The following is a 24,689-nucleotide window of genomic DNA, read 5'->3' on the forward strand; positions in this document are numbered from 1 at the left end:
TCCATGGAAATGGCTTCTTCCATTTTAATAGTCCTTATGCCTTAAAAAAACATCACCTGTAGCTACATGAGTAATCTTAGCCCCAAAAGAAAAGTCATTCTAAAATCAACCTAACTGGTTTCTATGCAGGCACCTCGTTTTCTTCTTGACATTCAAGCTATTAGGATGGTTTCAAAACATGAGTGGAGAATCAAGCTCCCTCTACTCTGCCCTGGTGAGACCTCATCTTGAGCACTGCATTCGGTTTTGGGCTCCCCAGTTTGAGAGGGACAGGGATCTGTGGAGGGCTACAAGGATGATTAGGGGACTGGAGCATGTGCCTTATGAGGAGAGGCTGAGGGACCTGGGGCTTTTTAGTCTGGACAAGAAAAGACTTAGAGGAGATTTAATAAATGTTTACAAATATCTGAGGGCTAAGGAGGGAGGGGGCAGGCTCTGCTCATTTGCTCCCTGTGATAGGACAAGGAGCAATGGATGGAAGCTGCAGCACAGGAGGTTCCACCTCAGCACAAGGGGGAACTTCTTCACTGTAATAGTCACAGAGCACTGAACAGGCTCCCCAGAAAGGCTGTGGAGTTTCCTTCTCTGGAGATTTTCAAGGCCTGTCTGGATGCACTCCTCTGTGACCTCAGCTAGATTCTATGGTCCTGCTCTGGCAGGAAGGCTGTACTCAATGATCTCTTCAGGTACCTTCCAACCTCTGACATCCTGTGATCAAAGCATCTGGGGCCAAACAAAATAAGCAAAGCTAACAATACACATCCTGATCAGGGGTCTTCTGAAGCAGGAATTGCATTCAGGTACATTCTTCTTGACAGTACATTACCAGACTTTCACTATATTATGTATAGCTTATCTTCCTATCCAGTCTCTATTGCTCTCTAACTCCCAGTGCAGGATAAGCAGATATGGATGCAGGAAGTAGAAATGAAAAGTACTTCAGGGCTTTCTCTTCTGTCTTTTTGCTTCCTATCACCCATGACAATCTTTCTTAACCTCTGCCTCTGATTTGCTGTGTGCTTCCTGATCTCTCACTTCCAAGGAATTATGCCTTGAAATTTGCACAGGTTACAGCAGTGAAAATCAGGAACACAGGAATAAACAATACGAAAAGAGAGACAATACAGACTCAGAAATTCTTCACTGCATGTAGCTTACCTATTTCTGCAGGCTTCCAGAAATAGAAATATGGAAGCAAAACAGCTATTTGGATGTAATAACAGCAATAGGCAGGGCTATTCTTAGGGGGAAAATATTTTAAGAGTAGTCATATCATTGTCAGGAAGTGACAGAAACCAATTCAGTTCTCTAATAATTCCCAGAATACTCTTTTTCCCAAGGCATGAAAGGAATAAAATGATGACATGTGTTTTCTGGCATCCAATTATAGAAGAACATAGGGGAATTTTACATCAACCTTTGTTACTTTACTCTTTATTTTCTATTCCCTTTCAGCAGAGTCTACAGATAAAATCCAAGCTTCCCATCTTAAACTGCTGATATAACAATTCAGAGGTTATGGAATTTTGTAAGTACCTACTACATACAGCTCTGTGACTCTACTCCTTTGCATGACTTGTTCTGGGCTAGAAGATGCACGGGGCTTCAGTAAGAAAGCTGCAAACAATCAGCGATTGTCCTCTGACAAAGGAAACTTCAGATGTTTGCAAAACCAAGACCCACATTTGTGTCAAAACAAGAAATCATAAAGCTTTCCCTACCTACCAAAACTCCTAGCTTCAAACCCAGTTGCCTGAGGCTGCACATTCCCTGTGATGAGCCTTTATTTTTCAAGTCCCAGATTGCGTAACTCCTATGCAGCATTTTAATTTCCCTTTAGTCCTTTCAAACAGCTTGGCAGGCAATTCTCCAGGAGAATGCAGATAAATGCAAAAGCAAATTAAGAATCTATCTGCAGTTCAGATCTTCTCTCAGTGTGTTTGTTATATGAATATTAATGCATTTAATGTCATCCATTATTCCCACCAGAGTAATGCAAGGTGGATTCAACGTCAAAAGATCTCCACAGGTAAGTATTCATGAGGAAATAAAAACTGAATTTTCCCATCTTCCATTACTAGAAGATGCATTTTCTAGGGCTATTTATAGAACCATTTGTATATTCTCAGAAGCATTTCAAATCCCCAAGGACTAAGGGAGATTTCACTGACTTACTTGTCTGTGGGCATCTCTGAGGTAAGTATCATAGCCTGTACCCTCCACATGATACGATGACTTAGCTTCATCAGGTACAAGACAGAGAAAACTGAAGAGGAAAAAAAAAAGTACATTAAGTATCTATAAACCAAAGAATGCCAGATCAATACTTTCTCATCACCTGTAGCAGTGTACACAATACTGAACTGTCTGGCCAATTAATCCCCAGATTCTACCACCACCACTTTATGTGGAGAACAGAGAACACAAAACCTATTTAAACACATCTATTCTAAACACTGCTTGTAATATATATCTCAGAACTTTTGTATCTGGCACTAGAGGTAAGAATCTCTGTGGAAGCATATCCCTGAGAATTAGCAGACTGAATGGAGATGAAAAGGAATATTCATAACCAGGTCAGGTATTTGCTAAAGGTCAGGCTCCATCTTACTGGAACATATGGAAAATTTACTGGGGAATAAATGAGCTGAAAGAGAAGGAGAATTACAGTTAGAAGTCTTCTTAGCCTACTGCATGGGCAGCTTTATTTACCATAGCTTGTTGTGGTAAAAAAATTAGCCTCTAAGAACATAGAGAAATATTTGCATATAAATGTTCCAGTTTCAAATATCATTGCCTCTGCCCAGGTATGTAGTGCAAATACTGTATGTCCTTATTACCTCACCAATATCTGACCTAAAAAGCATCAGAAAATTCTGAATCTTATGAGAGAGGAACTGTCTTCCATTAAAATGAAAAAAAAAAACATAGAAACTGGACAGCAAAATAAACTTCAGTCTTTGGGCCCTGTTTCCACGTTTTAGCTTTCTCCACACCCCAAGAACTGCTGGAGTCCTGTTAAGATTTATTTGCAGAAATAAGTAGCAGCTGACTTTTTCTATGAAGTTCATCTGATCTGATAAACAAAAGCACAAATTTGCAGAACACTGCGAATTCTGAAAATGCTTCTGTTCACTCATGGGGATTAGACAAGGTGAAGAGGCAGAGGGTGCTGGGGTTGCTTAGCCTAGTGAAGAGGAGGCTCAGAGGAGACCTTATTGCTGTCTACAACTACCTGAAGAGAGGTTGTAGCCAGGTGGGGGTTGGTCTCTTCTCCCAGGCAACCAGCACCAGAACAAGAGGACACAGTCTTAAGCTTCACTAGGGGAGGTTTAGGCTGGATGTTAGGAAGAAGTTCTTCACAGGAAGAGAGATTGGCCATTGGAATGGGCTGCCCAGAGAGGTGGTGGAGTCACCATCCCTGGAGGTGTTTAGGAAGAGACTGGATGGGGCACTTGGTGCCATGGTTTAGTTGATTAGATGGTGTTGGATGAAGGGCTGGACTTGATGATCTCGAAGGTCTTTTCCAACTTGGTTAATTCTATCCTATTCCTATTCCCATTCTATTCCATCTTAGGAGAGTGTTCTTTGTGTCTTTGCTCCAAATCATGTCCACCATCAACTAACTATATATAGCAGTAGTGGGGGTGAGAGGGCAGGAAGTGATGATGCCTTTCTATCCTGACTGTCCTCTGGCTGTTTGCTTCCGTTGGCTAACACCTTTGATTATTTCTGGGTAAGCAGATGGATCAGCACTGAAATACCAGTCCTGCTTTGCTACTGTGTATTAACACAGCAAGCAGCATTTGTCCTAATGCTAGTTGCTAAGAGAATTACCATCATTAAGTAACTTAGAGCAGAGCCTGTCCTCTTTGTGATATCCAATTTGCAGCATGTCTAACAGGCACAAAGGTATGTTACAAGTGACAGAGGTGCCCGTTGAGTTTCAGGGAACAGGAGGCTATCTCTAGCATGGCAATTAAGTCCTTTTACATATCTGTTTAAGGAACTACAGGAAGTTTGAGGGATTTTCCCCCCCCAAAAATATTTATGGCAAGACTCCCCAGCCTTCTCCAGGATGGTCAAGTCCTGTAACAGCAGTTTCAGCATAGCAAATATTTTTGAGCAAAGAAAGTTTTATAATCAATGAGGCTTTCATCCTCAAGTCTAAGAATCTGCCTAGACTATTAGCTGTAAAGCTCTTCTATTTTTTTCCTCACTTATGTTGAATTATTTTTACTTATTGTAAGCTCTAATCTTTCAGGAGTAGCTTTCTGATAAAAATGCCACACAATTTCCTTCTGTGGAGTCATTTTACCAGCTGGCACAGAATAACATCCATTACAGAGTACATTTAATTTGAACAGTGTGTGCAGACACCCACACATTCAGAGATCTCTTTTCAATATTTGTTTCAACTCACCTATTTACAATTTTATGGACTTCAGTCTTCCCATCATTTTTTGGATGCTCTGGACTGACAGGTGGAGAAGCACTGAGCCACTCCTGAGCTGACAGCGCGTTATCTGGAGACAGATCGGTAAATAACGGATCTTCCTCCAGGTCTCTGTGAGATTGTATTGCACAAAATCAATCACTCACAGAATGTTATAGAAGGCAGGAAAATGTCTGGGTCAAAAGGCATGCTTTCTGTTTTTCTCCTCTGAACAACTTGTCTGTTTCCCAGAACACTATCATATGTACCTCTGTTTTCATGAAGTAGCACCCTTTACATACACCAAACAAACTTTGTTTGGAAGATAAAAACATTTCCTGATCTGAACAACAGGGGAAACATTTCTGACTTGTACAAAATCACTGCATTAAATCACTCTTGAGCCACGTATTTTACACAAAAGACTCTACTCCAGGAAATAATTATATTGTTTTAGATGACTTAGATCATAGAATCATGGAACTGACAGGGCCAGAAGGGACCTCAAAGATCACCCAGCTCCAACCCTGCTGCCATGGGCAGGGACACCCCACACCAGATCAGATGGTGTGCAAAGTCCTCACCCCTTCATTAGTACAAAACAGCAGTCATTGGAACAGGCTGCCCAGAGAGGCTAGAGTCTCCTTCACTAGAGACTTTCAATCCCATCTTGACACCTTCCTGTGCAACCTGATCTAGGTGAATCAGCTTCAGCAGACAGCTTGGACTATACGATCCCCAGAGGACCCTTTTAACCCCTAGCATTCTGTGATTTCCAGAAGTTGTTAATACAATAATTTCTGCATCCCTTTAGGGAAATGGATTCCTACACAGAGCACTCAAAGTGTTTTATCTGTCCTCACTTTTCTTTCAATTTTGTTCCAGAAATAAGGATCTCAGTTAGCTGTTGTGAAAACTTTACTTAAAAAAAACCCAACTTACACTGCTCCTGCAATCTGTCCATTCTCCACCACATCTTTGTCTTCTTGACAGAGAGGCCTATATTCCATATAGTTTCTTTCTTCTAAATTTCTCAGAACCAGATTATAAAGGATGTGCTCATGGGGCTTTTGCAAAAGGTGCTCAAACATCCGTAGAGTCATTATGCTGATCTGCAACATTAACAAACAGAGAAAATTCACCACCCTGATGCACCACTCCACTGTGCTCTTTGCCGTGCATCTGGTTTGCACATCCAAGAACACTGCCACTCTTATTTAGATCATGGAAGGAAGCAAAAACTCCTATGAAAATTAGGAAACTGCTACGCTGAATGTGGTATAAACATGGAGGAAGAGTTCACACACAGTTGAAAATCAGTATGGGGATGAATTTTGTAAAAACAAAGAAAGGGTCTAGAATCTGCCAAAATAGCAATACAAAGAACATTCAGTTCTATGATTCTATGAGTGGTGAAGCCCTGGAATGGGTTGCCCAGGGAGGTGGTTGAGGCCCTGTCCCTGGAGGTGTTTAAGCCCAGGCTGGATGAGGCTCTGGCCAGCCTGATCTAGTGTGGGGCGTCCCTGCCCATGGCAGGGGGGTTGGAACTAGATGATCCTTGTGGTCCCTTCCAACCCTGACTGATACTATGGTAACTTACAACTTTGCTTTCCATATTACAATCAGATCCATGCTGGAGGATGGTTATCATTGTGCAAATGGGACACAAAACAAGACAAATTTAGCAATAAAGACCCAAAACAAAACAAAGCAATGCTGGGATATTGTGACAAGATCTACAGGCCACAATTTTTGACATGGAGACATTATGCAAACTTTTAAAAGGAGATTGACTTTAAGCAATATAGAGACAGGTTTTTAAAGACAGCTTTAGAGTGCTTTGCTTTGCAAGCATCAACTAATTTCTACAGACAATCATTCTGACAGGATGAGCAGCCAAGCACACTAAAAAAAGAAGAAAAAAAGATGGGCTTGGGTTTTATTTGAAAAAATAAGAGGATGAAGGTTGTTTCATGGAAAAAAATGAAAGAAGCACCTCCCAAGGAGGGATTTCACTGATATAAATGATTTTAACCAGGTTTGCTGTGTGCAGTTACAGCTATTGTGGCATCTTTTAACCGGCATCGGGCAGATTCTCTGACCACATTTACCTTATACAAAAAGTAGCAAGCTTTTAACAACACCTCATGGGATGGTATGACAGAAGTGGCACCATGTAACACTGAACACAGCACAAATTAAAATGCAGCCTCAGAAATGGATTTTGCCCTATCTCACAGATGAGCAAGCCGAACTAGATACACATAGGGGACAAGCAAACTTAGGAGAGAATCTTTATTAATGAGAACAATATGCTTGCTGGAGAAAACAGCTTGACTTTTGTTTTCTGAAGGGAATTTTTAGCCCTGGCAGCCAGCCTCTTTTCCTTGACAAAAAAAGGTCAGTTGACACAAATATGAAAAGACCTGACGACAGCACTTTCGCATTGTCTATGCAAGACAGAACTGGGCACCAAATATTATCACTGCTACTCCTCACCTCATCAGATATATGATCACAGTGTTCAATTAGCCTATGTCGCAATGGATGTCTGTTGATGTCTGTCAGAGTTTCTGGCTCCCTGTGCTCTCCAAGTATAAAATAAACTACTTCCTGCAGCAAGACATCTGAAGTCACTTGACGAACGATGCGATGCAATAGCGCAGTCGATGTGAGGATTCCAATCTCCGAACTGAACAAAACATTTCACGTCAGGTATGTAGCAGACCTCAGCTGAACAAACACAACATCATCTGGATTGGGAGTCTGTTCTGCTATGTCTTGTGGGATGCTACTCACGTTTGCATCAGCTGGGGTTCCATAACATCATTGAAAAATCGTTCCCGCACAGCTTTTGCCATAGCAACAGCAGTAGTCTGAAACAAAAGTACAAAATGCTATGTCTCAAACTCAAAAGCTAAGAAACAACTGGAGCTACTTATTTGCTGACTACATTTATAATCCATAAACATTCCAAACCTTTTGTGCTTCTTTGATGAGTTGATCACAGTAGTCAAACCATGAAAGAAACGAAATCAATGCTCTTTTCCCCGGGAAAGCAGATGCATCTTCTTTGTGGCTATAGGAATCCAAACTAGGTAACACAGGGAGAAATCCTTATTTAGTCTACAAGTAATCCCAGAATCTTGGACTTCATTCTTACTGACCTTTACAGAGTAATTCATGATCTACTTGCAATGAAGTGAACATTAAAATAGCTTTTTCTGCTGGTCTCTACTAATCTGGCAGTGCTGTAATTCTACAGTGGCATGCTAAAGGGTACATGCTATGTACAGCAGAACTCCCCTGTTTGGTTAAGTGTTTCTTGAGTCAGAAGGGAAAACTCATCATCTAGCCTGCTCTTCCAGGAAACACAGCTGATAGAAACTCAATCACTAACTCCTGTAGTCAGAGAACTATAAAATGAAGGCAATTGCTCATCTCTATGCTGTAAGCAGTCTCAATCAAGTTCACCAAAACCAGACAGTGTATACCTGAATGAGGTTATATCTTTCATTAAAATAAAAAAGTATCTCAATTTAAAGGCTCTAAGGAATAACAAATTCACCATTTTCTTCAGCAAAGCAGTCCAATAATGATTTATCCCACTGTTCAAAGTTGTGGATTGGTAGGTGTTTGTCTCAGCACAAATAAATCATGAGCAATTCACAGTAAAGACAGAGTAAGGAAGAGAAATGTTTTGAGAATCTAGCATGAAGGCAGTTAGGATGAGGCCTGTATCTTTTGCTTCCTGCTGATGACTTATGCTGTAACTCTTTCCTCCTCCTTTTTTACTGCAGAACTTCTGCAACAAGAGCCTATTATTAACAACACCCTTCCTGCCCTCTGTGGCAGCTTAGAGCGCTCACTGTGTACCGTGAAAAGTTAATGTTTTCTACATCCTTGACACCTGAACAAGAACACAACCTGTACCTGATACTACAGCTACACCACCAGTAACTGCTAATGTCATTCAGTGGAAAAACTTGCCCCCTGAGGAGTCTCTGCAAGGGACTGGCAGCCAAAACTGGCCCCACGTCAGAAATCACACCTCCATCAGATGCCCAGTCAGACCGCTATGCTGCAGCTGGTAGCTCAGCTCTGCTCCTGAGACTTTAGCAGAGGGCTGTGAATATTTTACACATATTATCCACCTATAGAACATTAGTTTCAGGGAGGGGTGTAAAGTCACCTTGGGTATTAAGTACAAAAATAAAATGCTTACCCCCAGTTAATTGCCTCCACTGTTTCAATGTCTAAGGGATCCAGTGACTGAGGCAGGGCTTTGTAGAGGGTGGCCAGCCTGTCTGTCAACAGTTCACATAAACAAGTGCTTTGAGTCAGGCACTTGGCAGCTGCTGGTTCTGGCAAACTCACCAAAAGCATGAGGCCTTCACAGGCCTTCACTGCTATCCGGCCGTCCTGGCAGAAGGGCATGAAAGAATTAATCAGAGGGTGACAGAAGCTCCCTTGAAATCAAGAAGCAAACATCTCCCAAATAAAACCCCTCCATTCTCCCACAGTGAGTGAATGCATCTACTTTTGTTGCCTTTTCAGTCATTAAAACTTAGTTCTGGTGAATTTAGATGGTACAAAATAAAAGAATCTTAACCTGGATCCCTGTCAAATACTAAGAATACAACAGCAACCTTCAGGCTGAGCAGGGTTAGTGCTGTAGGTCAGCTTAAGAGCAAGGTATTAGACAATGTAAACTAGCACTTAACAGTAATAAGGCACATTGGTACATTCAGTTTTCTGCTCTCAACACTGCTGTGGCCATTACAGGCTATACCTAACCCCTTCTAGTTTATCTGAAAGAATCTGAGTATGAAGGATGGAGCTGGCTATGACATGCAGCATCCCATATAGATTGCTCAAAACCCAGCTACATTACCATCAGCAAACACAGTATTCATTTTCTAAAAATAGTATTTTAACTTTAACCTCAATTGGCAAAGAAAATTGCCCAATTTACAAAAGCTGCTTGAAAAAACAAGCCTCATTTTACTCTTTACAGTTACAATACAGTGTGTACCTATGTGGGTGTTCACTCTCCCTGCCCACTTCATGCAGACTCCAAACTACTTCATTTTATCACATTAAACAGAAAAAAACCCCAAACAAACCAACAACTCACAGGACTTTTAGTGAGGTTTAGTAAAGAATTCACTAAATTATAGTCTTGATTTGGACAACCAGTGGAGGACTCAGGTGATGTGACATTTAACTCATCCAGACTGAAAGAGAGATCATCTGCCTGTTGGGGGAGGTCATCCTCCTTCTCCATTTGCTCTGCTCCAGCAGCACCAGGTATCTCCTCAGGCTGAAGAGGCTGTCCCGTGTCTGCTGTCAGGGAGTCTTGGCCCTTCAGCATGTCTTCTGTGATTACATTTGCTGATCCTTTGGAAGTCATTCCTTTTAACTTATTCTGGAAAACAAGTTTTGAAATGACATGGTTGAAATGTTCCCCCTGAAGCACAAATTTACCAAAAGCTGATTTTTTTTTACATAAGCATTTGCAGCAGTTCTCTGCAAGGTTGGATACAGTAACCATGTAGACTGTAATGGGCTGGGGGAGCGTGGGAGTTTTTAAACCTGAGCATTTTTCAATCTGCTTAAAGTTCTCTAAAGCCCTGTGCCATTTTGCCTCAAGGTTGAATATGCCATTTGCAAAGAGATGGCACCCTTTTGTCTTCGCCACTTAAGGCACACATCCACACAAGTCCTACATTTAACTTAGGAGGGGACCTGTAGACCTTAACACCTACTCAAAAACATCCCTTTCCAGATAAAGGCCTCAAGTTCATCTCCTGTCTGAAATAGTGTTTCCAGTTGGAGTAATACAATTAAACTCATTCTAAGCTTCTTGAGATTTTATCTTCCAACAGGACAGGTTAAAAAAATGTCTTTTATGACAGGAACTCTCTTTGTGTTTCTCAAGAAGAAAATGAGTAGATTGAATGGATAAAAGGTACTAGAAGCTAGCACTGGATGCTACTAGAGAATCTTCTGGGAAGCTAGAAAGCATGCCTGCTTAGCCTGAAAGAAAGCAACCCATCTGTCTTCCCATAAATCTGTCTCCAGCACATAAAAAGACATTTAAATTTGAGCTCTGTGATAGCAAGAAGAAACTCACAGCGAGGCAAGAATTCATTGTTCTTCTGGCATAAGCACAGGTGAATAATACTTTAATAGAACCATAAATTAGACTCCAGGGCAAGACTTCTTTTTTCATGTGAGTATTGTAGTCAGATTATAAATCCAAATGGTTCCCACTCTCTATGATAACACCAAAATTATTACAAATATATTTCAAGTATTAATAATTTAAGAGTAACCATTTGGGGTTAATAGGCATTTAGTACACACAAACCAGCAGGGACTAACTACATGACAGTCTCAGGCAGCAAACTAGAAAATTACTGTGAATGCCTGCTTGACTGATGTGCATTCCTTGTGGGGAATTTGTACTGAATGTTGTGATACTCCCAGGAGAGGCAGCCCAGTGGCAACAGCAGCACACTGCATGCTATAAAATTAGTATGCTTTTGGATTACAGTAAAAAAGTTAATCCTTCAACATAGACTTTTAACACTGTGAAAGGTGGAAGGGTATAAAGCAACCAAACTGTGTCTGTCTGAACCCTGTCTGTCTATCCCTAAATCTTCCAAAGTCCTCCAGCACCCTCCTGTGTATTTGATCAATATGCAGGAATATCTGAACCACAACGATGAGCCTTGCACATACAGTAGAACTAAAGGTTGTTGCTGGCACCACTCAAGCAGCAGGCAAGGCTGCCAAAGAAAAAAGATACTTTTAAGAAAAATAAAGAGAATGTTTGGCAAAATACTTATTTGCTCACACATTGGCCTATTAGCTCATGCCTGGACTCTACTGCCATTTGCACAGCCACCGTTTGTATAGCTAAGGCAGTGATGAGCAAACCTAACAGGTATAAATGCACCTAAAGATTTGTCCATAGCTCATTACTCCTTCATTGGCAGGTGAAACAAAGCAGTCTGTACACTGAACAACACACAGGCAGAGTTTTTGCATTAATTTAAGCTTCCTATTGTCTCATCATGCAATCCTGCAGCTTAGCTGCTCACCTGCCTCCTGTAAAGGTGCAAAACAGGATCCTGAATGACCTAACAGCAAAGGGTACATAAAACACATATTCAGTGCTTTCTAGACAATGCACTCCTCCAAGTAAATTCAGCATCAACAGAGAGCAGACAATGCAAGAATACATTTTTATATTTTCATGCTATGTAGTTGTCACTTTCAGAATCTGTGGTGGATGATGCCACATCTAAGTTCTGATATCACAGCTAATGAGAATCTCTACTTCATTCACGGTGAGGAATACAAAGATGGCAATGTGCAGTAATGAAAGCAGAAGTGAGAAGTGAAACTACTGTTCATTTTATAAAATGATGGTAGAACACTATTAGAATTTATTTAAGGTGTCAAGTGCAGAAATTGAAGCACAGAGAACCAAATGCCCCTTTCCTTGGAACAATGAGTTTCAAGGAGTGTCTTGTGTAAGATGGGATGAGATTAGCTGAGATGGGGCAACTAAGGAATGAATGAAGAAAAACAGAGATAAAGGGTTTAGCATTAAAAATGTCTGAGATAGAGATGCTAAGTCCAACATCCCTATGCATGCTCTTTCTCTCCACACTAGAACAAGGAAAACCCAGCTTAAAGAAAAAAGCAACAAAAAGATTAGCATATGGATTTCACAGGTAGTTCTATTGGTTCTTAGTTCCACAATTTACCCAGGAGACACAGTTACACCATCCAGCCCTATTGGTTAAGCAAGGGAGGTGAAAGATTTTACTAAAAATACAACCAGCTTTCTATCAACAAGTTATTTGATAGGGAATCATACCAAGGAGATCCTGGGTTTGTAGGTAGGTTTTTATGTTTTTAAAATGCTGAAGAAACTGATCAGGAAAAGTCAAAGAAGGAAGCAAAAGTAACAAATGCAAATAGGCTGCTTTGAAGAGATGTATCTGCATTTCAGCTTGTAAATGTTGGAGATTTGAGAGAGAAAGGCCACACAGAATACTGTAAATTTACTCTTTAGTGCCTTGGAAGGTCAGAAACAGCTATCAAGTCACAACAGCACCTCTAAGAGGCACAGATGTAAAATCAGAGTATTCTGTTCTAATAAAGGACAATTCTGCACCCAAACCACTGTATCTGGAAACAACTATCAGAAGTTGTAAAGACATACGCCTCAGGTTGAGACATTTAGAATGATGTTGTGAAGGAAAGACAAGCTACAGTAAATGTTCTTCAGCTTGCCTGAACTCTACAGGCAGTATGTGGTGAAAATAGAGATCTCTTTACAACTTGGCATTGCCTGCTTTTCCATGTCTGATTCTTAATACTGTTATCTTGATATTTAGGGAAAGAACTCCAGTGTCTGTCAAAACACTTGAGGTCCTCATGGTTGGGGTTCTCAGTGTTGATTTCAAGGTCAGTAAAGCAGCCATTCAGAGGGTTCTTTTCAAAACATGTAACTTACACAAATGACATCAGAAGTAATCCTGGTTTGGACTTGTCCCATACTCTGCATGGAACATGCCTAGTATTTCCTTTGGCATGCTTCTAACATTTAAACACTAACTTTTCAGTCCTTCCAGCATTTCCACTGCTATTACAACTACAATGGCAATATAATGCCAGTCAGGGTGGTGTTTAATTAAGGTAAAAATACACTCAAGATGGGTTCTTTTTTACTGACTTCTAAGTGATATTCATATACTCAATGGAAAATAACATATGTTTGCCGTTTAGGAGCCTCTGCTGCTACAGATCTTGTTTGCAGAAAGCTTGTAAAATATTCCTGAAGGACATTAGATCTGCATCCCTTCACCTTTGTAGCACATGCATAACAGATACTGTGTCACCATAGGAAACATCAAAGTGGGAGCAGAAGGTGTTTCTAAATGGACTTTTACAAATGAAGATTGCATGTGCTCCTTCCAAATGAGAACAGAAAGTCAGTATAGAAATTCTTTCTTCTTCCACTCCGATTTCATCAGTGCCACATGTTAAGTTCGAAGAGGGAGTAAGGATATTTGGCTTTCTTACAGAAAGAAAATAGCCATATTGGAGATTGTGAGCTGGCACTGCAGCTAGACCATATGTGCCACTGCCAAGCAAGGGCCTGATCCTGCAGAACACTTAGCAACTTTCAAGGTTTCAATGCCCCATGCAATCTGTCCCTTAGTCTCTGCTGTGCTGAAGGCAAAACAACATAAGAAATCCAAGGTCTCCCTCACACAGTGTTCTACATTACAATTCATATCCCTACTCTAGAGGCACTCTCACTACAAAGGATAATGTATATTTGAAGGTCCTAGGAAATTATAGTATAAATAACCAAATGCATCAAGCCTCTGGAAGCAAAAAGAAAACAAACACAGAAAGTATCAAAGAAAAAAAGCAACCAAAAAGTAAATGAAAACTAAGCTATAATGCATGATGTGATATCTCCAGTTCTCTTAGGTTTTGTCTGTGACACAGTAAATACAATCATAGAATCACAGAATGGTTTGGTTTGGAAGGGACCTCCGAAGGTCATCTAGTCCAACCCCCCTGCAGTAAACAGGGACATCCTCCTCTAGATCAGGTTGCCCAGAGCCCTCTCGAGCCTGACCTTAAATATCTCCAGGAATGGGGCCTGGACTATCTCCCTGGGCCAACCTGTTGCAGTACTCCACCACCCCCAATATACCAGGAAAAATTTAGTTTTCTTTACTCACCTCAAGAAAGAAGTTGACCAGGTATGGATCCTGTTTCAGCTTTGCACACACTATACAGAGAAACTGAATTTCTTCATTTTCTGTTGGAGTTGCCAAAACTTCCCCACATAGCCTGATTAATTTCTGTCACATAAAGAAAAGTGAACAATTAAGACAGAATAGAATAGAATAGAATAGAATAGAATAGACCAGAGCAGGTTGGAAGAGACCTTCAAATCATCCAACACCACCTAGTCAACTAAACCATGCAACCAAGCACCCCATCAAGTCTCCTCCTGAACACCTCCAATGATGGCAACTCCACCACCTCCCCAGGCAGCCCATTCCGATGGGCAATCACTCGCTCTATGAAGAACCTCTTCCTAACCTCCAGCCTAAACCTCCCCTGGCACAGCTTGAGACTGTGTCTTCTTGTTCTGGTGCTGGTTGCCTGGGAGAAGAGACCAACCTCCGCCTATCTACAACCTCCCTTCAGGCAGTCGCAGAGAGCAGTAAGGTCACCCCTGAGTCTCCTCTTCTCCAGGCTAAGCAACCCCAGCTCCCTCAGCCTCTCCTCACAGGGCTGTGTTCCAAACCCCTCACCAACTTTGTTGCCCTTCTCTGGACACCTTCCAGCAGGTCAACATCTTTCCTAAATTGAGGGGCCCAGAACTAGACACAGGACTCAAGGTGTGGCCTAACCAGTGCAGTGTAAGTTACAGAGTAAGTTACAGCTTTTTCTAGGAATGATGGACTGATTTTTTTTTTCCTATATAACATACTACAATGATGTATGATTATTGAGTTAAACATTTACCCTAGATTGAGATTGCTATGAACAAGATTTCTTTATTACTTAGGACTTGCACGGCAGCGGCAGTTCAAGGCTCTAGAGGAATTTATTTCACTTGACAATGGAAGAAATTAAAGATACTATTAGCTACAGCACAGTAAGAGAAACCTGTCATGCAAAAATACAGTTTACTTGAAATTTGAGCAGTACCTGCACTGGCCTATGCACGTTTATGTGGGGAAGCAGAGGTTGCCTTATTCTTCCAAGAAGTTTTGTATAAAAAGCCAAAACTTGTTGTTTCATTCCTGGAGGACACTGAAACGAAACCAGAGGAACAATAACAAATACATAACAAATGTGGAGGGAATCATAGATGCAAATTTGTCACTGAAAATGGCTAATAAAACAGCAACCATTTATCCCAAAGTACTTTCATCGATATTAACAGAGATCAATAAAAAATATTGCATCTCATTGGCATTTTGCTCTTCAAATTATTCATGCTTTTAGTTAATTCTCTAGTCCAGACTTCTACCAATCTTTCCAGGAAATATTTCCCATAAGGAAAAATTAACTCTGAATTAATTGGCTACAGGATGGCTGTATTGCATGGCACTGTGCCACAAAACACAGCAATTCAGGGAGTCAGACCTACAAATACACAATGATGAACTACCAACATCTTCACGTCTGCAAAAGGTTTTTTACATTCCTGAGCAATTAACCTTAGACAGATAGAGCATTTATAAAAGCCCAGATGCTCCAGGACAAGACAAAGCTCTTGTTTTCCCTTAGATTCAGCAGAATATAAATCACAAATATCTGTGGAACATCCAGCCCTTGTTCTGCTGTCCCTCATATCATAGTATCATAGTATCAGTCAGGGTTGGAAGGGACCACAAGGATCATCTAGTTCCAACGCTCCTGCCATGGGCAGGGACACCCCACACTAGATCAGGCTGGCCAGAGCCTCATCCAGCCTGGTCTTAAACACCTCCAGGGACGGGGCCTCAACCACCTCCCTGGACAACCCATTCCAGGGCTTCACTACTCTCATGGTGAAGAACTTCCTCCTCACATCCAGCCTGAATCTCCCCACCTCCAGCTTCATTCCATTAACCATATACCATGCCACATGAAAGTACCTTCCTATCTCCATGAGATCTGATGGCTCCTGGTCCTTTATGTACCTAGCTAAACCTCCCCTGACTCTAACATGTTCTATCAAAGTAGCAAATGCTGTTTTACCAGAAGTTAATTTTAACCCACAAAATTTCCCACACCTGGTTCACTGCCAGCTATGACAACTACCTAATCTGGTTCTCGTTCTGAAGTCATTATCCCTAGATTATTAATCCTGAATTACCACTGAATTGTCAAACAATCTGTTGGAAATAATGGCAAAACGTGCACCAGGAGGTGCACCTCCAATAATGTAACAAGTCTAAGTGGTTGCTGTGAAATAACATTATTCTTTTAGCAACAGATCTTTGCAACATCTTGCAAGCACTGAACTGTGTTTACTTCACATGTATCAACTCACAAGTGGCAAAGTGTAAAGACAGGCTGTACAAGAATTGCTTGTACAGGCACATTTGCATGAGTGCAAAATGACTTTTCTCAACTCTTAGAAACATACCACTAATTACCCACTTCACAGATGTCACCATTTCTTCTTGGTTTCTGAACAAAGTTTCCAGACTACTGAATGAGCTGTATTTCTGAGCAAGGACTTTCAATACATCAGGTATCTTAGCCTGTTCATAGGACATCTGGTATAGTAACAGAACTGTAGAGCACTTGCCCTTCTAGAGCTAGGAACGTCCCAGGCTCAGACAGCTGGTACCCTACACTGTAAAATCAAGTAGATTAAAAACTCATGACAATGTGTGAAAGACTAAGAATGAAACCACAGAGAGCTTCATTGATCCTTGGAACAGGATATACCACTATCCTTTCCTAGCTGAATCTGCATCAGGATACAAAGAGTTCTAGCACAAGGACTGCCACATTACTTCACCCCACGAGCCATACAACCCCGTATGTTTCACCTTATAAATCTGCCAAGAAAGATAGCAATAAGAATCCAAGACCATGAAGCTGATTCCACATGTGCCACAAAGCAGACATGAGAAGAACCAGACAACAGGGCCAAGGGCTGTATTCATACCTGCAGTCAACAAGACTCATCTAGGAAAGCTGCTTAGGGATCAGCTTAAATTAATGCTTTCTGACTGGAAATCTTTCTGAGCAATAACTCATCACATTCAGAAAAATGAAATAAAACTGGTATTTGATACAGCAATTTCCACCTAAGAATCTCTAAGCATTTAACAGAGATATTACTACCTTTTAGATGGCAGGAAAATTTTAAACTGAACAAAATAGTTTCCTCTACTTCTAGCTTCACACTCCATACCATCAGAGTGGTGAAGGACAAATCTGAGTGTTGTGTTTTAGCATCTCACCACTTGTCTCACTTTGATCACACTTGTAAAAGACTGCTATTTCCAATATGTTAGTAACAAGCAAACAGCTATTTGCTGGAGTTCAGTGTCCCACACTACCACCTACTGTAGAACTTCAGTCCCTATTACAATTAGGAGCTCACACAAAAGATAATCTGCTCTGCTGAGAAGTACATACATCGGCTTTTCCTAGCGTGTAGAGTGTCTCCAAAATCTTGTGATGCAGCAAATATTCCATACATGGTCCTGTCTCACCCGACTCCCTCTCGTTTTCCTCTTGAACAAGAATATCCAACATCTGCTCCAGGTGAGAAGGAATGTTGGTATCGGTCACAGGAGCTTTGTCATCTAAGTAGAAGAGATGTGCAATTAAGAATCATTAAAACATTGTCCACACTTTTCTTAAGTTCAGTTCCAAATTTCAAAGTTTAGAACATGGCCACTCATTTAAAGAATCCTACATAAAGCACACGGGGTTTTGAACATGACTTCAATTGAGTTTCCAGAACTGCATCTGGCAATGTAAACTGGAACATGGCATTAGGCAACTATCTGACCCTGCAATGGGGAAAAGGGGAAATGCCAAATTTCAAAACATGCACAACACAGTCAAAGAGGAAAACCTGTACAGCCAGAAACCAAGATTAGGGAGAGGAAGGTTTAACTCTCAAGCTTCTGGTTAGCACTCACCCTCTCTCTGTGCTGTTTATTCTTCAAGTTTTTTAGATTTGTCTTTTATCCTTTCTGCCTTAAGGTAGTATTCTCTCAGACTTTATAAAAGAAAGGGTAAGACTCTGATTTCATTGTACTCAAGTCATGAAGCTGCTGTTGATTTATGCTACTGGTGGTGGGAGCAGGCATTAACGTTGTAGAGCACGTCCCCGTGTGGAGATTTTCCTTTTTATTCTTTGCAGCTACATTCTGCTTCAACAACTATCCTGCTAGAGAAATGGTTGCTACCTCTTATGCAATGATCTAAAAATAACTGTCACTTGCATGCAAATGGAAACAAGAAAACTGCCATGTCAGAGTGATTTTGGTCTCTACCACAACCTTCAGTTAGCCTAGAGTGTTTTGCTTGAATTTCCTAGGCATAATTGTGTGCTCACTGCGGAGGACAGAAATACATCCACTTGTTTTTCACAAGGCTTTTGAAAGTCTGGGAGAGAGGTCAGCTTTTATTCTGCACCACGTAACCACAGGTATCAGTTTTCCCCTACCACCCTGCCATTTCTACCTTAGGAAACATCACATAGCGTTCCAAAAGACGAGTATTTAGAACCAAGGGTCTGGTTTCAGCTGCTAGAGTGTAAATATTGATATAAACAAGATCACCAGTCCCAGGCACAAACACACATTCAACAGCTACTCTATCAGAAGTGCAGAAATAATAACCCTGGGGAAAACTTGCTAACATTCACTTTGAAAACTTGAATAGTTTTAAAGGTCCCAACATGTTAAATTTAAATGCTGCATAACTATATGCAGGAAACTGGAGAAAAGTGTAAAGAGAAGCAATTGCAACCATATTTCATCAGAATACCCTTTTTTTTTAAGAAGAGCAGAATAAAGTCTGGAAAAGTCTTACCAAAACGTGTTCTAAATCTGCCCAAATTCTCTTTTCAGAGCTATGTTACCAAAATAGCTTTCATGAAGACAAGACACTAAAGAATAAATACTTAATGCTCTAATGCCAAGCACGAGGAACTCATGTATGTGTGGTAGATCTATGACCACAAAATGACTTCTGATAAAAATCATGCAAAGAAAAAGACAATCTCTGATGTAAAACAGCAACATTAACAGCAGGGACTAGATTTCTGTAGTTGTCTATCTAGATTAAACAGAGTGTGTGAAGATAGAAACTGTGTTGGACACAAAAAGGTTTAATCATCTATGTGATAAGAAAGAATTCTTCCCTCAATGATTTCCCTGCCTACTTTTTAAGAGATGGATGGTGGTAGACAGTATTTTTAATTACTAATTATTAGTGTTATGTTATATAATATATATGTATATATAAAATATATATGGTGTGTGTATATACATATAAAGAATATATAATATATATATGTTATGGAATATATATATTATTGTTATTATGATGACTCATTTTCCTATTTCTTAATATGCACGTTTTAACAACACTGAAATTGGTAATTCTACTTTTCATAATAAATGGACAAAATCAGAATGTTGTTGGCTTTTTCCCTCCCCCCCCCTTTTTACCTGATGTCTCTATGTAGTAATGGGTGATTGCTTTCCAGTGGTAAACAAAATCTTCTTGTAATGGAAGCGAAGGTGCAAGCTAGGGGAGGAAAAAAAACACACAAAACAAACAGAAAACAATTAGGAATTAAATATTTCCTCAGAGATTAAATTGAATTTTATCTTGCACTTGGAAGTAAACTGCTGCAGACTACTGCTGCTACAATTCTTACTCAGTGCTCTTTTACGTTCAACATGGGCTACATACATTATTCATGGCACGAGCCCCATGTCATACTGCCTAGCTTGTGAACATCACTTATAATCTCTGTGATGTCTCTATGACCAGACAATGTCTTTGAAGCAACAAAAGTAATTACACATACAGCAAAGCAGCACCAGAAACGTAGCCTTGAATTGTTTAGATCTCAGAGTGTCATCCTGTAGGAGAAATTATGTTCTTTTACATCTGCTCTTGATGTCGTCCTCCCTCTCTGTAGGTTGTTCTCCTTTCTCCCTCTGCTCCCTTGAAAATACCAATTAGCTATGGAGGTTTTGCCATGCCTTTTTTCCTGCTAATCTTTAAGCCTTTGCTTTTAAAAAGATCTTTGTTTCATTTTTTTTGGCAAATGGGGCCCATCCCCAGAGCTTGACAAGTTGCTCTTTAAAAAAACCAAAACCAAGCAAACACTTTTCCTTTTTTTATTTCTTGGAATCTGGGATGGCCACTTGGGTGTGACAGGCATCCAGGAATAACATGCTGCAAGAACCAAACATAGTCTCCTACTCAGTCAACATGAGTAATGCCCCTCTCTCACCTAGCTTGAGCACAGGCACAAACAACTGCTACACCACAGGCAGCATATGAAAACAAAGAAGACCACAATCATTTCACAACTCTGCTGTTCAGCGTGAGAGCTGAGGCCAATACTGGGTTTGTAACCACAATATAAAATGTTTCAAGCTGGTAAAATCAGGAATCCTATAGGGAACCCCCCACACCACTCAGCAGATCATGAGGGTCTGTTGTTACTGAGGCCTATTTGCTTGAGGCTTTTTGTGCTTGTTTTTGTTTTGATAACCAAGTCCCCAAACCATTCTTTTATAGACAATCCTGAAATAGAGGATTGTTGCTTGACACGATGGCAGCAATGAGACCGTTGGGCAAACAGGAAGAATCCCACACACAAACTGATGTGCCCATTTCTGAAGAATAAGGAGTTGAACCACCCCAACTGAATCACCCTGCACAGAAACACAGAGTGGCTGAGGCTGGAGGAAACCTTCACAAATCATCTGGTACAACTCCCCTGTTCAAGCACAACCACCTAGAGCCAGTTTCCCCATCAAAGGATGGAGATTCCACAACCTCTCTGAGAAACTGTGCCAGAGCTCAGTCACCCTCACAATGAAGAATTTTTCCCTGCAGAAGCTACAGATGCCACTTTTGAGATTAGTAACTCCAAACTGCTCTGGTATCTCCTTGTAGTGTCTAAAAAGTGCTGAGTTCTTGGGCAAACAGAAACACGTGGCTCAGACATCTGTAAACTTTCCAGCAAGTCCTGTTGGTCTCTTTGAAAAAGCCTTGGAAGTTTTTTACATCATTTTTCTCCTTGAATTCAGTGACACTGAGATTTATCTTGGTGCAGACATACAGCTCAGTATACAAACAGCAAGACAGGCTGTGATAAGGACGTGGAATACTAACTGTTAATGACCCTTTGCAGGCAGGACTTTGAAATGCAAGACAAACTATCTGCACCTGCATCCTGTGTGGAACTGCGTCCTCACAAACGGCAACCGGGAAATCAAACTGACATTGCTTTCCATTCCCTGAAAGTCTGGGGATGCATTGTCTTCCACATTTCTATGGCTAGGCACTGAGAGCAGCACTTTAGCACACCAGCTACCACAGAAGAAATATTAAGACACTACAACATATGGGATAAAAGTAGTTTTATTTTACTATGAAGTTTACTAGTTGTTGAAATTCGGAAGAATAAGGGAATGACTGAGCATATGCTGGTTTGTATCATGCTTTGTATGTCACACTTGTGGCTGCAGATGTTTATTTCAAGCAACCTAAGAATCATTTTACATCTTTCTGCAGCAAAACTGAAAGAAATAATCCCTCAACTCTGGCTGATAAACAGCACAGAGAACACTTTTGAGGAACACCAGGCCTTTCAGACCATTGTATTTCCAAGCAACACATGATAGATAACATTAAAGATTTATCCTCAATTGATGTGATTTTTCCTCTCCACTTCTTCTAGCCTCATCTGCCTGGAGATGAATTTAGTTCCTCTGAGTAGTGCCAGGAAAAGGATTTCGCTTCTCAGCACTGTCAATAATTTATCTGCTGCCGGAGAGAACTGTGGATACAGACATTCTCCCTCCCAACAAACGCCTCCAGGGACTCTTCTTAGAAGTGAAAAGGTGATTCAGGGACAGGTCCCGCCCTTTTTAATTAAAATACTGAGCAATTTCACAGTCTTTTCTGATTGAGGACTGCAAGACAGAGATACCAAACAGAGATGCCGTTAGCATATACATTTGGCTATTTGGAATACGCTATCAACCTTGCCACCAGCTGGCTGTGGTGTTACAGAGCTGTGGGAGATTTGCCTGCACTGAGCTACCAGACTCAGCAACTCTGAGCAACGCAGAAGAATTTGCACTTCTTTACTTGTTCAGCTCAAGCACCCCCATCCCCAAATTAGCCTTCCCACAGCAGATGGACCTAGCACAAATTTGCTGTTTGAAATACAGCTCTTGCATGGAATATTTAACAGAGCTGTAACTCCAGTAATGCTGTGTATTACTGCGAGAGAAGTGTTTTACTGACAAAAAATGGGGGGAAAAAACCCACAACGACAAAACACAAAAAAAAAATCCCCCAAACCAACCCAACTCTCTTAACTTCTTCAGATGCAAAATCAAGGTGAAGACACCAGCTTACAAAGCCCAGCGCTGGAAAGCATCAGAAAAATAGAAGTTTCTAAACACTTGGGTTTTACATGCCCTAACCCTACCTACTATGTCAGGCAATTTTAGGCTGAAATTGTACTTTCTATTTGAGGATGAATTATGAGCCACCAGCTGAGGTGAAACATATGTTACAGTTGCCAAACTGAATAATCACTCTCTTGTAAAAGTACACATACTGGTGTAAAGATTCTGAAGCAAAACAAAATTCATTGTGAAAGCCATTAATTCCTGCTATTTTTCAAATGTGAAAGAAAGGTGTTTCTTCCAGTTATATTCATTAATTTTGATGTAACTACAGATGTTCTTACTAATTTTGAGCTATGGCTTTCTAACCTCAAAGTGAAGATCTCTTCCCTGGGGGGGGGGGGAGAGGGAAAGAAGTCCAACATGGTAATGATTGCATCATAGGTGTTAGTGTATGAAATAGCCAAACCCCCCCTAATGCTACTGAAAAACAGCCCATGTGAGCAGGCATTCATTAGCTCCTCCACCTATTTCCCAGTTCCAGCAGTGGAGCTTCCTGGGAGTGAGTGAGTGAGTGAGTGAGTGAGTGTTCTCACTTATGAGCTAAACTTAACACATGCTGCCTTATCATTCTGGTGACAATAAGTTACTAATGATCAAACCCTGACTCCTTACGGGGAAAGTGCTGTTCTCAGGAGAACTCTAGATCTTTGACCAGAACTATAGTCTGCTTGTTATAAAATCTGTCCAAAATACAATTCCATGCAGTTTTCCAAAGTACACAGAGTTTGTGTTTAGGCAGGGGGGCAGGGGAAATAACATGAAGAGCAAAGAAAGGTATAAATACCCAGTATTTAACAGCAATCACTTTGTGCACGTACTGATCACTGTCATGTTTTTCATGCATGCTTTTCAGAGGTGCAATTCAATACTGAAAATGGAAACAAGAGAAGCTGTCACTTGGTATGTTTTGGACAAGTTCAGAAAGTAAAGAAAGCACTGTATAAAAGAACAACAGGTACCATCTGGTCAGATGCCAGCATCAAAAAGCAAGCGGAAAGTGGGTCAAAGAGAAACGGAGGGGAAGTGCACGCACACTCCTGTCACTGAAACAAGGAAAACTACAGTAGTCACTCAGTGTTTTTTCTTCCACCTCACTACTTACTAGTGGGAACGTTTTGCCCTGAGGGAAAATCTAGGAAAGGACTAATGCTTGAAGGTTTACTTTATTTCTTCAGTTGATGAATGCACAGAGTTTACAATGCTCACTGGTTTCACATATAAAATTAAGACTGCACAGGCTTGCAAGCCATGCATTAAACTTGGTCATTATAATTTGTTAACAGCAGCACAATGTTAAAACAATCGGTAATGTGAGGTCATTACATCAAATGAAGTGGGTTCAAGAAGAACAAATCTTGTTCTGGGCAGTTAGACAGTTAAGGATTTCGGAGCAGTACCTGCAGTGACTCAGTTCCTTCTGAAGATCTGTTCTGCTTCAAAACGTGAACATGAAAGAAGGTACATTTCTGTTGTGCCCTGAAGTAAGGTAACAGAACAAAGACTGCAGTGCCCTCCCCCTCCATTATTTTCCCCAGTCCACCCAACACAGTTTAAGGATGCCCTGTCAGGACAATGCCATGGTCTCCTTGCACATCTGGATGTTGCAGAGAAATCCAGAACGGGTGTAAGTACCTAAACTACTGGCAGAATTGACATACAGAAACATGTGGCAAAAGGTATGGGTCAGTTCTAATGAAAATCAGGAGTATGATTTCACACACCTGGGCAATTTAGGCAGAAAAGACTTAAAGTTTTGAGTTGTTCAGGGGAAGAAAAAGTCTTAATAAAAAGCAACTGGTCCCTTATGTTTGCCTCATCACAGTGATGTCATAAGATAATCAATTAAAGCCTGGTACACTCACAACAACAGAGAGGCAAATAGTCCTATGTGTAGCAGACTGTCAACCTTTGGAACGCCTTGTCACAGTTCAGAGATGGGTATGCCCATCAGATAACAGCAAGTACCTAGTAACACCGGAACTCACTATTTAAATGTAGGCCTGCGGGCC

General features: G+C 40.8%; 1 protein-coding gene across 2 annotated transcripts in view; it reads right to left on the reverse strand.

Moving 5' to 3' along the window:
- The window catches only part of FHIP2A (FHF complex subunit HOOK interacting protein 2A), a 33,770-nt gene that overhangs the window by 6,364 nt on the left and 2,717 nt on the right, over positions 1 to 24,689 (reverse strand). Inside the window, exons 2-13 of one of the 2 annotated variants that reach the window (XM_054163233.1) lie at positions 19,684 to 19,762; positions 17,633 to 17,802; positions 15,197 to 15,301; positions 14,215 to 14,337; positions 9,573 to 9,863; positions 8,661 to 8,857; positions 7,415 to 7,529; positions 7,235 to 7,311; positions 6,935 to 7,127; positions 5,378 to 5,547; positions 4,424 to 4,567; positions 2,176 to 2,266 (exon numbers count right to left, since the gene is read on the reverse strand). In XM_054163233.1, the coding sequence (XP_054019208.1) occupies positions 2,176 to 2,266; positions 4,424 to 4,567; positions 5,378 to 5,547; positions 6,935 to 7,127; positions 7,235 to 7,311; positions 7,415 to 7,529; positions 8,661 to 8,857; positions 9,573 to 9,863; positions 14,215 to 14,337; positions 15,197 to 15,301; positions 17,633 to 17,802; positions 19,684 to 19,762 (1,755 nt within the window). Of the gene's footprint in view, positions 1 to 2,175; positions 2,267 to 4,423; positions 4,568 to 5,377; positions 5,548 to 6,934; positions 7,128 to 7,234; positions 7,312 to 7,414; positions 7,530 to 8,660; positions 8,858 to 9,572; positions 9,864 to 14,214; positions 14,338 to 15,196; positions 15,312 to 17,632; positions 17,803 to 19,683; positions 19,763 to 24,689 lie in introns of those variants that run through there. The other variant, XM_054163232.1, reaches the window with a different exon arrangement.

This window comes from Dryobates pubescens, chromosome 8, assembly GCF_014839835.1.
Source record: "Dryobates pubescens isolate bDryPub1 chromosome 8, bDryPub1.pri, whole genome shotgun sequence".
NCBI lineage: Eukaryota > Metazoa > Chordata > Aves > Piciformes > Picidae > Dryobates > Dryobates pubescens.